Source organism: Lepisosteus platostomus, chromosome 11 (assembly GCF_059453375.1).
Source record: "Lepisosteus platostomus isolate fLepPlt1 chromosome 11, fLepPlt1.hap1, whole genome shotgun sequence".
Taxonomy (NCBI): Eukaryota; Metazoa; Chordata; class Actinopteri; order Semionotiformes; family Lepisosteidae; genus Lepisosteus; species Lepisosteus platostomus.
The window spans coordinates 7237726-7250801 of NC_142621.1; the positions used below are offsets into that span (position 1 = coordinate 7237726).

The 13076-nt window shown below is 40.1% G+C and overlaps 1 protein-coding gene and 1 non-coding gene across 6 annotated transcripts in view; one reads left to right on the top strand and one right to left on the bottom strand.

Moving 5' to 3' along the window:
* rasal2 (RAS protein activator like 2) overlaps positions 1–13076 on the top strand; it is a 104172-nt gene that overhangs the window by 23983 nt on the left and 67113 nt on the right. For 2 of the 5 annotated variants that reach the window (XM_088598151.1, XM_088598152.1), the window contains exon 1: positions 6948–7740. The exons of 2 other annotated variants lie outside the window; for them this stretch is intronic. In XM_088598151.1, the coding sequence (XP_088454277.1) occupies positions 7230–7740 (511 nt within the window). In that variant the 5' untranslated portion in view covers positions 6948–7229. Of the gene's footprint in view, positions 1–6946; positions 7741–13076 lie in introns of those variants that run through there. One more of the 5 variants, XM_088598153.1, reaches the window with a different exon arrangement.
* On the bottom strand, positions 12232–12445 carry LOC148651893 (small nucleolar RNA U3). Its single transcript, XR_015925501.1, has one exon. It is a non-coding gene; the product is annotated as a small nucleolar RNA U3 (small nucleolar RNA).

Genomic DNA, 13076 nt, shown 5'->3' on the forward strand with positions numbered 1-13076 from the left:
TTTTTCCAAACCATCAGCTGACATTCAGAATTGCAGCTGTATTGGTGACACGGGACTTAAATTGAATGAAATGCTTAGAAAATGGATGGATGGTGGCAAAGGACATCAGAAGACCATGAACGATAAAGAATGTTTGTATTTTCCCAAATAGCTTAAATCAGCCAGAAAACACGTACTGTGTGCTAAATTCTGTTTCACCCCCACTTCACTAAAAATGGTTTAAACAAAGCAATTAAAATATGGGTCCTGCACATGGAATTCTTGTCTTACTGTTTGATCCTACATCACTGCATGGTTGGACGTACTTTAATGCATTCGCTCAACCTCTCTGCCCAAGTAAAAAAAAATCTTATGAAATAACAACCTATCCTTGTTATTTCATTACTATCCTCATTACCGAAAGAAGAATGTATAAACATTTAAGACCTGTTGTCTCCTATTAATGCCATAGCAGTTCTGAAGGGGACGTTGACTGAAAACAGTTCTGGATTTTTGCTGAGGTTTTCATTGTTATTTTCTAGATGGCTGGTAGACTTACAGCAGTCATGAAGCTGGTTACCCCTCATGCATAGACCCCTGTCCTTATTTTTCTGCCTAGGTCATTGTGTGAGGCAGGATTTTGTCCCATTAAAGGGAGAAACAACTCTGGCAGGGTGCCTTCAGTGGCTCGTGTCTGCTTTTGTGTGACAGCCCTGATCCACCTCGAATTGCCAGCGCTGACTGTGTTTGAAGGCTGTCATGACATATTAAAATGCCTGCCGGTGTCATGGCAGACTTCCTCTGCAGGGAGAGTCGTCTTCTTTAAAAGAGAGAGAGCGGCACTTTGAATTTTTGTGTTTGTGAAAAAGATACAATCAATAATATCATTTTTATGTTCTCTGAGTACATAATATTTGAAACCATATTGTTTTAATATTTCTGATAATGTGCAGCATTAAGTACAAGATAAATATTTTTGGGCAAGATAGACCCATGGCCAGACTTGAAATGGTGTTGCATACTTGTAACTTAAAAATTAAGTCTTGGTGTTTCCTTGGCCAGGAAACCGCAGAACTGATGGCCTTTTGTACTTTGCGATGTTGGGACAAGGTTTTGAATGTTCATGGACAGTGGTGAGATTCAGGCAGAGTTCAGCCTTTTGTGTTCTGCAGTACAATTTTCTTAATGGGGTAAAAGTTTAAACATTTCCTTGACACTTGAATGTTCTTTGGTTCTTTGTCCGTAATGATAGCCCTCCGTCAGTTTCTTGTATGGCTCAATTCTTCATTGTAATTAACATGAAGGATATAGAAAGCTTCCAACTTTACCCTGTGCGGCATACACATTGCAATTACTATACTGAACAAAGACATCCTCTAGAAAACAAAGTATGACCTACTGCAAGGCATGTTAGATGAAATTGTACACAAACAAGTACGTTTGTTCTCTTAGAATCCAGCTCCTCCAACAGGATCTGTTTCTGACGGGATCATGCAAAAGGAGTCAGTAATCACGATTACCTTGGTTGTCTCAATTGTCTTTGTGCCAGCAGCTATAGTATATCACTCCGTAACCCACTGAAGCAAGGCAGGTGTGAGCCTGGCTGGTACCTGGATGGGAGACATCCTGGGAAAGCTAAGGTTGCTGATGGAAGAGGTGTTAGTGGGGCCAGTAGGGGGCGCTCACCCTGAGTTCTGTGTAGGTTCTAAGTGATGGGGACACTATTCTGTAAAAAAGACATTGTCCTTCAGATAACGCATAAAACAGAGGTCCTAACTCATCATGATCATTAAAAATCCCAGAGCATTTCTCGAAAAAGTGTAGGGGACCTTAACCCTGGTGTCCTGACCAAATTCCCCCCTGGCCTTTACCAATCAGGACCTCCTTATAATCACCATCATTGAATTGGCTTCATCACACTGTTCTCCTCCGCACTGAAAGCTGATGTGTGGTGAGAGTACTGGTGCACTTTGGCTGCTGTCTCATCATCCAGGTGGGGGCTACACATTGCTGGTGGTGGAGGGGAGTCCCCATTACCTGTCCAGCGATTTCAGTGGTGTGTGTATCTGTAAGTATACTATAGAACTGTAAAGAATCATTATTATTCTGTGCAGCATCTGCTGTCATTGACAAAATGCATTAATAAATTAAGTTGCATATATAAGTGTGTGTATGAAAGAGAGAGAAGGGGTCGTTGTGTCTCCCTTTCTGTCTCCGATTCTCCCGTTGTTTCCTGCAAAGCAGGTTCACAATGGCTGGGTGGGATGGGAGGAAGTGGAAAGTTCCTTTTGTCCGCCCCACCTCTCCTCCTCTTGGACAGGCTGTCGTCAGGGGGGAATGGGAGGATTTCCCCTCATACGAAAACAAGAATATAAACTACACAACCTAAAAATAAAGCAGTTATCTATTTTAGGACTACAGTGTCTGTCGCTGCCCATTTTGCTCGGATTTACCAAATAAAGCCAAAAGGTTGATGGTGTAAAATAATAAGCATTTATTTCCATACAGCTTGTAACGGTTTCTTTACTGAATAGGACACACGAGCCTTAAAAGCGAATCAATATGTAAATTAATCCTATAGGTGTACATTGAAAATCAATACAGTACTGCTTCGTGCATCTAGGAGGTACTGTAGATGTGTATAATCTGTGTTCGTCATCGGGATTCAGAACAACACAGTGCTGAAATTTCCGCCGGTAAATTCTATTCAGTGACCGGCTGAAATGATCGAGCAGTCGAAGATCCACGCTCGAGTTATTTTCGGTGTTTTCCGATGACTGTACCCGAAACAATTATGCAAGTGACTTGGTTTGCAGGCTTTGTGTACTGTGGTCTTTGGAAAATAGTGATTTTTTTTTTTTTTAGGTGTGGGGGTGGACGCCAGTGAAACTTCTTTCCTTGACAATGGATAAGGGAAATGCCAAGGCATCACACCAGTGCAAAAGCTGCGGTTATTAAAATAAGGAGCGACGCCCCCACACACGCTTCTGTTTTTCCTTAATCCCCTCCCCAGTCACTTCCATCTCATTCAGCTCATGAGTCACTTTGTCACCCATGTTGATCCCCCCAATCCACAGACTCCCCACACACTTTACCACGGTGTCGGGCAGGAGGCCGAGAAGAATGATGCCACCGGCACCAGGCACAACTGCTTTGCCCCCCCGGGCCGTACAGAGGCCTTTCTGGTGCGAGGCCAGTAACAACATCTTTCTCTTATTTTTAATCTGATTTATGATGGCAGCAAATTCTTTAAAAAAAAAAATAGCAGGCTGCTATTTTTAGAGGAGGGGGTTTATATGGCTTTTAATTGTCACCGCTGGGCCTGAAAGGAAGACGGCAAGAATTTGGTCGAAGGCATCTCCCTGTCATTTGCGCCACATGCCAAAAAAGGAGAGAGTATTGTAAATTATGAAGCAGTTGGTAAAACCGCTATAGGGATATGTTAAAGGTAGATTACTGGTAGGATCAGATAATCCCCAGTGTTCGTAGCCAGCAACTTTCCAGAGAACTAGCGGTTTTGAATTTCCTTGTTAGACGTCACTTCTCAGAAGCATGATGTTTCTGAGTCAGTGGTGTTTCTTTTCTCGTTTGTCCAATTTAGCCGTCAGTATTTGGCTTGCTGTCTGCGGGAGCCACCTGTAACTCCAAGCAAAAACTCTCCCAGTCAGTCCCTTAAAAAAAAAACTTTTAAAATATTTTCTTCTTGTTCTGAAGCTCTTTTAATAAACACTGTTTTACTTTACTAGCAATTGAAGATCTTTTTTTTTTGGTGTCCTGGCAAGCTGTTTTTTAGCTGAAGTCAATGTGATGAGAGCCATCTTCCTGATATCCCTTTGCTCTTTGCTAACTACCATTGGTGTCATTTGGAATATAGTTCCACCATCCACACGTGTTTACTCCATGCTGTGGAAGAAGTTTAAAGTGTTTCTTTAAAGTTTGCCTAGAGTTTTATATAGACTTTTTCTGCTTTTGAAGCTGAATGAATCAGTGCATAAGTGATACATAAGTTTCACAGTTCTTTCTTTTTCAAAGCTATGCTGTCTTAAGTTATTTGGAGTTTCTTGTTGCCCCTGTGTGTTTTGTGTACCCTGCCTTGGACTGACATCCTGCATCCTGACCTGTGCCTCCAGGATAGGTTCTGCATTGCCACATCCCTGAACAGAATTAAACTGCTTTCTGATAAGGAATGGATTTGGTATTTGGAATGTTTTTTTAATTGTACACTTTACATTTAGGTACAATAATTTTTGCGTAAAAACAGCTGAGTTCTCTCCCTTAAGAGTTGTAAAAAAATCGAATGCAAGCCTTTTTCAAATTTGTGAGAAAAACACCACTAGAGTAAAACTTTTTGTGTTGTTTCTGCGAGTTGTTTAAGTTGGTTAACCAGACTGTAAGAAAACTGGCACGTCGCCATTCTAGAATAGTTGGATTTAATTATTTTATTTTTTTACGTCAGTGGGTAGTCTAAGAAAATTATATATGCTTCCATCTGTCATATGTAATTGTGGTGAAATAGGCACAGTTTTCTTTTATTTAAAGTGCCTTTTCTCTGTCTTCTTTTGGCAAAGAAATGGTCATTTGAAGACGTGGTGTTTTTTTATCCTATTAGGCCGTGTAAAATCTAGATAAACAGGAAGGACTTGTGATCGCATATTGATAGTGACTGACAGCCTCACTGCAGTCCTGCAGTATTGTACGTTTCCTGTGAAAACTACAAATAAAGCATTTGGTGCTCCATATAAATAATCTTGTTTGGTTTCATGAAAAGTGTCTTGAATCTATTTCTGATTGTGTGCTTTGTTTTGTTCCCCTGCATTTCTCCAAAGTTACTTAATTGTATTTATCCAATAGCTTCAATGGCTGAGGCTCTCCATTTTTTTGCATTAGCAATGGCTAGTGCTGAGTCCAGTTGGTTTAAGAGCTGTTCTTTGCAAGTTCATTTCAGGTAGCTCAAGTTTTGTTTGGTATGTTAGAAACACTGAAGTGTTGTAGACTAATAAGCAATGATAAGGAGATCAGATGGGCCGTTAATGTCTCCTGTCCCCGACAGCTAATGAAAAAGGCCTGGTAAAAAGCTATTTAAGTTGTGTAATTTCTCTTGAAGAGTAATGCTTTATGAAGTAATTCAGGGCCAGATAATTAGAGCTGGAGTATAGCACTGTAATGGGTGATCATCGGTATCATTGCCTTTCCTTGGTTTGTGTTTGAATTTTAAAAGCATTTTAAATAATTTAAGTTGGCACGGTCATATTGAAGAGAGGTGCCACGTCTTACCCACAGATGTCTAGTTTCATTGGTTTATCAAAACCAAATATCGAAAGCCACTACAATCGTATGATCTGATAAACCTGTTCTGACTGCCGATGTGGTACAGTGCATACAGGGGTTGAATTTCACTTAAATGACACTTTTGCATTAATAGGAGTAGTCTGCTTCATCAGTTAATATTGCACTTCTCTGAAGTGGAAGCACACTCATCTGCTGGTTTGTTTATAAGACCAATTGTTTTAATTTGCCATTCATTAACAATCACTCTCAATCATTTTTAAAAAACTTCATTATTATCCTCTTATCCTTAAAAGCAGATAATGTACAATACATAAGTAGGAAAATGAGGCTTCAAAAGGCTAAATCACGTTACTGTATTTGTAGAGAAGCCATTGTTGGATGTCTAAACATGTTGGATGGCCTGTCTGCACACTATGCTAAACACCGCCCACAGATGAAGCCAGGTAATATGCTTGGTACTTCACTCAGTGCAAATGAACAGGGGAAACAGATGAAGGAACAAAAATAATTGCCACAACCATCTTCAGAGACTGAGTTAGGTTAAACTGTTGCGCAATGCGAACTTACAAGAAATGTTCTACTCTAAAAAAGAAGTGGTATGTGAAACTTCTTAATTTGAGTTAAAAATAGTACTCGGTTCGTTAATCTCTGTTGCAGTATCCATTACAGCTCTATTGTGAGATGGGCACTATTGTGAGATAGTGATTAAATTTAAATGTTTACTGTTATTAGTTCTGATTGGAGTTACTTTCCGTATTCTTGTGTTTTATTTTAGTACAGTACATCAATGTGACTAATTCAATAAGACAGGGTGACCTGGCATTCAAATATGATTTTTTCCTCTGTTTGAATCTGAAAAGTCTTTGCGTACCTCATAGTGATCTGCATGGTTTGATGGAAAAAAGTAAAGATCCCACAAAAAAAGCTTGGGGTTCTGGAGTATAGTGTAGCATGTTATTAAGAGCCTCGTCATATGCACTTAATAGATTAAATGCACATTGGAGAATATTATTACCAGTGTTCTGTATGCATGGAATTTCATCCAAGACACCACAAATGGAAATTCCTTTGCAGCCTAGTCTCCTCAGTCTTAATTATACATACACATTGCATTATTTCAAAATCTTTTTTCCACAGCTTAAAATGAGGAAGTGACCAGTTGTTTATTAATATAAACAGATATGAACTATTAGTCAATCCGGAGTTTTACATATAGAATATCAATGACATAAGCAATAATGCTCTTACAGGCAGTACATATTGACTTGTCGTCAGGAGGTGTTGGTGTAACTTGAGTTTCTTTCTGCTAAGTGCTACCAAAAAAACTAATTTCTATATAATTAAGGACAGAACTCTGACCCAACCAGCGTTTTCCAGTACCCTCATAAGGTTTACACTTTTGTGATAAACCACCATCTTGGCTTATTTGTAAAAGTCTTTTGATTTTGTGAAAAGGAAAGACATTCTGAAGCATGTTGAAGCATTCTCAGCAAGTGTGTGTTGATAAGAGAGTGACACCAGAGAAGTGGTAGCGTTGTTTTATTTTTAATCACCGTTTTTGATACGGAAAACCACAACCTATGGCCTCAATGAAGACCAGCCCCCTGATTCGCCCTCTGTAAGCCCTACTGTTGCTGCTCTGAGATACTGTTCCTTACAGGAAGTTGTGTTTATAGTGTAACGTCGGCCTACAAGCAGGAAGCCGCGACTGATGTCTCAACTGGGGACTTCTTCAGAATTTTACAGCAACAAAGAAATGAGACAAACTGCTGTGTTTATGTGAGATAAATAGCTTTCTACCTTACAGAAAAAGAAGGTAAAATCTTACTTCTTCTAAGCAATAATTCTGCTTGTCATTGAAAAATCTCAAAGCATTTATTTTCTTTCTGTTGTCATGTGGAAAATGGATATCATTTGAACCTTATGGAAACTTTTCTCTTGAGGATTCATTGGCGTTGAAAATGAGTGTGGAGAAGACAGGTAGGGAATACCGGCGTTCTGTTTCGGATCCAGTCCAGAACCTGCATCATCCACCTTGTTTAAATGGCTACCTTTGGCACACAAGTAGCAGGCCGAGGCTGTGGCATCAAGCTCAGTCTGCACCTGAGAAGCCCATTGAAGGATGTAAGTGGAAAACTCGCACCAGACTGAACCTTAGGACAATCAAGCGAGGCAGTTCTGAGGACAACAGCTGCTTCGAGTTGGAGGCTTCCAAAGTGGAGAAGGACCAGCGCAAATTTTTAAGCACCGGGTCTTTGTCGGGGAGACCACACAACCCGACCAGAGCGATTCCCTTTCACAGGTCGGTGTCGGAGCCCGGAACACCTCATTTTATTGAGAAGCCAGCTTTACGGCAGGTGAACTCGGATGTTGAGCAGAGAAGGTATTTCCTGCAGGATTTTTTTTCCACGGTGTCGCGGCGGATGTCCAGGATTTTGAGGCACAAGGAGAACCAGGAGAATGTGATGAATGGTAGGAGTGATCTGTTAAGATTGTTTTTTAACACACATTCAAAGCTGCATTAAGTCAGGCAAAGTGACGTCTATACCAGCTTATAATATGGTTAATAGGGGGAAGAAATGGAAAGCATTGTGTACTTCTGAACAGCACTTGTGGCACGGGTGGTTCATTTCAATTGAATATGCAGTTAGTCTGGGTCTGTGAACACAGCACATGACCACAAGAACCCTGGCTTGTCTCTAAAGTAGGTCATGAACATGCAATTTTAAAATAAAGAGACAAACTTGAGTAAAGGGGTCAAATGGATGGAATTTTAAAGCAAAATACTTTATTAAGTCCAAATCCAGTGTCTTTTCTACTTCTGAAGTCAATGGAAAATGATCTACCATTTTCTTTCACAAGTTTTAAGCACTTTGACGCAGCATCATATTAAGAAAAGTTTATATAGAAGAGGAGCTAGCTTTGTTTTCAGTTTTAAAATGGTTGAGAGTAATAAAATGCTGCCTACCCTCTGATAAAGAACTGTAAAGAATGTCCTGAAACACTGCTTGTTAACCAGAAAGCAGGTAAAGTAAAGTGAGCATATTGCTGTAAGGGTTAAGAAGGGAAATCGTTACTAACCACAATACCAAATCTGAAACAGACAGTGTTCACAAAATGAAATTAGTCCTTTTCTAGAGGGAGCACAGCAGGTGTTGCCTTCTCTAATATGGGTGTCAGCTGAAAAACATAAAGAAGTAAAGACTATTGAATATTTCGTAAAATGTTAGATTCAGAGGTATTTTTCCCTGACGCTGTGGTGTTTTGGCAATCCTGTGGTGAAGAAATATATTACTCAGGGCTGGCTGTCCATCCAGGATTTATCTACGTTCTGTGCTTACAAGAGTTATGGAGTGCAAAGCAATTTGCTTTGACACACTGCGATTACCAAGCAAGCTCAATGAGCTGAAAAGTCTCCTCTCATTTGTAATGTTTGTTCTTGAATTCTCAGTTTCCCCATAGTGGAAGTCCCCCAGTGTTGGTGGTAATTTCAATTCAGCTTTGAGGCGAAGCAGCATCAGATATACAGGGGGCGAGGGATAAGCATGGAATTGATCCAGACCTAGACTGAACAGTATTCTCCTGCCTTCGAGCTTCCCTCATATGCTGTACTACGCTGAGATAAAGCTTGCATTGGGATTTCTGAAGTGGTGAGAAGAATATCCAGGACAACCTACGATGCTCTCAAGTCGGAAAGCTTTGTCGAAAGCCAATTTTTCTTAAGCAACATAACTTCCTTAGTCATAAGTGCATTAATCAACCCTGAAAACCTGGCAGATGCAACTCAATTTCTTTATTTACCATGTGTCTGAGGCTCCTCCAGTACCACTGCCTAGGAGGGCACCATTACAGTATCACCCAGCTTGGATATGGAATTTTTTTCCTTCCCCCTTTGGATCACTGGGACCAATTCCATAGTCTGTAGCTTGAATATTTACCTAATAACCAACATTGCACATTAGGAGAAAACTGTTTTGTAGGCTTACAATGTTAAATTTTGTGTCATCTCATGGTGGTAATTTCCATTTTTGAGTATGGACCCTAAATCTACTTATCTGTGTTGAGAGGCTGTCAGGGACTCAGGCCTCTGAAGGTGAAGACTGATGCCCAGTTGATTCTGCAGCTCTTGTTCTCTGGCTGACCCTCCTGTAAGATAATCCCCCTTCCCTCATGCATTATGAAGCCATATCTGTGTGAAAATGCTATGACTTCTTTCTAGTTGGAACCAATCACAGAGCTTTCTGATGTGCCTGCTGTTGCACTAGATTAGTTAATTGCATTTTTTAACAGAAGCGCATGTGAAATTACAGAACAATAGACACAAATTATAACAAGTGAAGAATGCTGCTTCAGACTCTGTAAAGGTGAAATTAAAATAGAAATAAAATAATGGGTTCTGATCAGAATGGGACTGTTATATTGTACAGGTATCGCTAGGTTAAAGGTAATAAAGTCAACTATTATAAATCTTTTCTAGTTGCGCAGTTCCATTTTTCATTCCTAAAGTTAATTGGAATGATGCTTAAACATGCAAATGTCATGTGAAATTCAGCTGTTGAACACTCCTTGGACTTCCACTGATGTTAAAAAGCAGGAGTTCTATCTACTGCTCGATAGAAGAGGATTAAGGCACATTGCTGTTGCATCCTGTTACTTAAGAGAGTCCTATAGAGGTGACAGCAGTATTGCCACCTTCTGATCCCAGTTCAGAAGCTAGGCCTGGTCTGTGCTTGGACGGTAGACCTCTAACCTGTATCACCCTGCAACTCTCAACTGGCAGCCCACTGAAGCTCAGCAGGTGTGAGCCTGGCCAGTACCTGGGTGGGAGATCTCCTGGGAAGGCTAAGGTTGCTGCTGGAGGAGGTGCTAGTGGGACCAGTAAGCAATGCTCACCCTGTGGCCTATGTGGGTCCTAATGCCCCAGTATAGTGATGGGGGCACTAAACAGTAAAAACAAAAAAGCGCTGTCCTTTGGATGAGATGTATAACTGAGGTCTTGACACTCTGTGGTAGTTAATAATCCCAGTAGCTGTTCTTGAAAAGAAGTAGGGGTGTTAACCTCCGGTGTCCTGGCCAAATTCACACAGGCCTTCACCAGTCAAGGCCTCCTAATAATCACTCTATTCTCCTCCCCGCTATCAGATGTGTGGTGAGTGTGGAGGGGAGTGGAATAGTGGAGTCCAGTGTCCTGTGGTGGATGATGTAGATCCCATTCAACACGTGAAGCAGTTTGGAATTCCTGGGAATGAAGTGTTCTATACTAGAGCAAGGAATTTGTTATTAATGTGCAGAAGCCAAAGCACGTGACAAGCAAATCCCCAGTATTGCGACTTCTTTCTCATACTGCAAGAAGGCACATTGCAAAGGCCCAGAAAAGTAGCTCATTCAAGTATGTGGTGTTTATCTAGGATTATGAGGTTGTGTTTGCAAAGCTGCACTTAAATCCTAAAGATGATGAAAGAGAAAATAGTGCAGGATGTACACAGATGGGGAAAATGGGCCAGAGTGGAACAAAACCAACAGCAAAATACTCAGGAGTGGAAATAAGTTCTAGTGATACAAAACGTTTACCAGAAGTCTGGAAATATTTGTAGCTGTTCTCCTAGTCTGGCACTTAACAAAACCTAAAGTTAGACGGTTTTGCTTTTGTACGTTTGCAGACATGGCAAAATTGTTTTGTGAATTAAACTTGTGTGAAAAGCTGACAGAAACAGTATACAGCATTTAATTTCAACACCTCCTATGTCGACATGCTGTGTGAGGGCTGACTCATACTGTTTGCTTTATGCCCTCATGTTTCAATTCAACTTTGATTTCTTTTCAGTGTAAGCACTGTGGAGCTGGGGGTGTTTGAGATAGCAATTTGGAATTCACCAGTTTAAAATGAAAATGTATTAAGTTTGCAAACCCACATTGCTGAGGGGCAGAACTGGCTATGGCATTTTGGAAGTCTTCTCACAGGAAATTGGAGGATATTCTGTAGTATTGAATGTGCATGTACTTCAAAATATTTTTTTCTTAAATGAGTTTTGCCACGTAAAATTAATTAATTATTTCTCTATTTAAACAAATCAGATTCAAAGAAAATCTTTTTGCTTTTGTTAGTAGTAGAACTGATGATATAGAAGAGAAAAACTTCTGAGTAATGTGGTATTTGTTTACACATTTGTATTTTGAACTAGTTTTTAGAGAGTTTAATGAAAACATAAAAGAACTTCATTTATAGTGAAATGAAAACATGAAAGAAATATTTTGTCAGTGTAATATTGTTCTTTTTACATTGTAGTTGGCATTATTTACTCAGTTTTTTGTATATAAAACTCCTTGATGACTCTTGAATGGTGATTCAAAACATGTGAAAGACGTTTAACCACATTCCTCTCGATATGAATATTTCGTTTTTGCTCTATTTGGTGTCAAGTGTGCCTGCTTTATTTCCTAGTATAGACCATTGAAATGATGAAGGTCTGTGCACTAGTATGCTTAATTCCTGAAGCATGTACCAAAAGGTTACACTGCTGAGGTTGTTGTGAAGTTGTGAAATGAACTAATTTGTATTTTAAATGTTTGAGAGCTAGTGCACATGCATAAATGTAGCTCAAAGGAAAATTCCTTTCAGAATGAGCTGTTAACTTGATTGCAGAAGTTTGTCTACAGGTTGACAAACCATTCGCTGATCTGTTTATAGGAACCAGCTAGGTTAAAGGGAGCAAGTTCTGAACTGTAACTTGCACACATGCTGGGCAAATTCAGTAGGTCCCTTTTGTATGCAAATATAAATGCAAATGTACATTCTGTGTGTGCGACACGAAGAAGCTTATAATGACGCAGGCAGTTAAATTAACCTTTCACTTGCTGGGCTGTTCTCTTCAAAGTAAACCTCATGCCTGTCACCGTGATATTATAAGATCACTTTATTGGCCATATAGAATTTCTCGTATTGGGAATTTGTCAAGAGGGCCACCCTCTCAGAATGCGTCTCCCTCCTGCTCAGACTGCGAGAGAGTGGAGCGGTCATCAGTGGTTGGGAGCAGCTGCCGTGAAGCAACACTCCTGACCTGCTTCGTGCTCAGGAGGAGACACTACGGATTCTCCTCGTGGCTGAATAGACCAAACGCTTTCGAAACGCATTTCTCACGTCGCAAACTATAGAAATGATCCTTGAAAGCATAGTCTAGTCCTTTTAAAGTGGATGTCCCTTTTTGAAAGCACAGGTGAATAGTGTTCTAGGAATGGTCTGCAGATTTCACTGTCACCACTTGATCATCAAGTTTAATTTTTGTTTCTTCTTGAACGAATCGGTTGAATCTCAGGCATCCTGAGAAGGCTTCACGTTTCAGATATTTAAGATGAATACCATCTTAAATGTTATTTTAGTGTGAAGAGAGTTTGTTAGTCTGATTTTATATATAAGAATGGTTGTCTCCTATCAGAACTGTGAATACAGATTTTAAAACAATACAGGGATACAAAACCGGGTTAGAAAAGCTGATACCTTAATATAACAATATGACAGCGCTGTCATACAAATATGATTGGCCCCAAAGCACCTGTGTGCTTTTCAGCCAGGCTCTTGCTAACAGTAGTGAGCTAATGAGAGCTTTTCAGGTACTTCTATGTGTGGAGAAAAATGACTCCAATTCCCTCTGAAATCTTAAGAGATATTTGCCATTTGCCTGCTGCTACTGTACTTCATTCAAACGTCATTAAATCTGCTGTACAAGACATCTGGCAAGTGGACATTTGAAGTGCTTCTCACAACTTGGCAACTTATAAGTAGTAACTGTGTGTTGCCATGAATCTCAAAT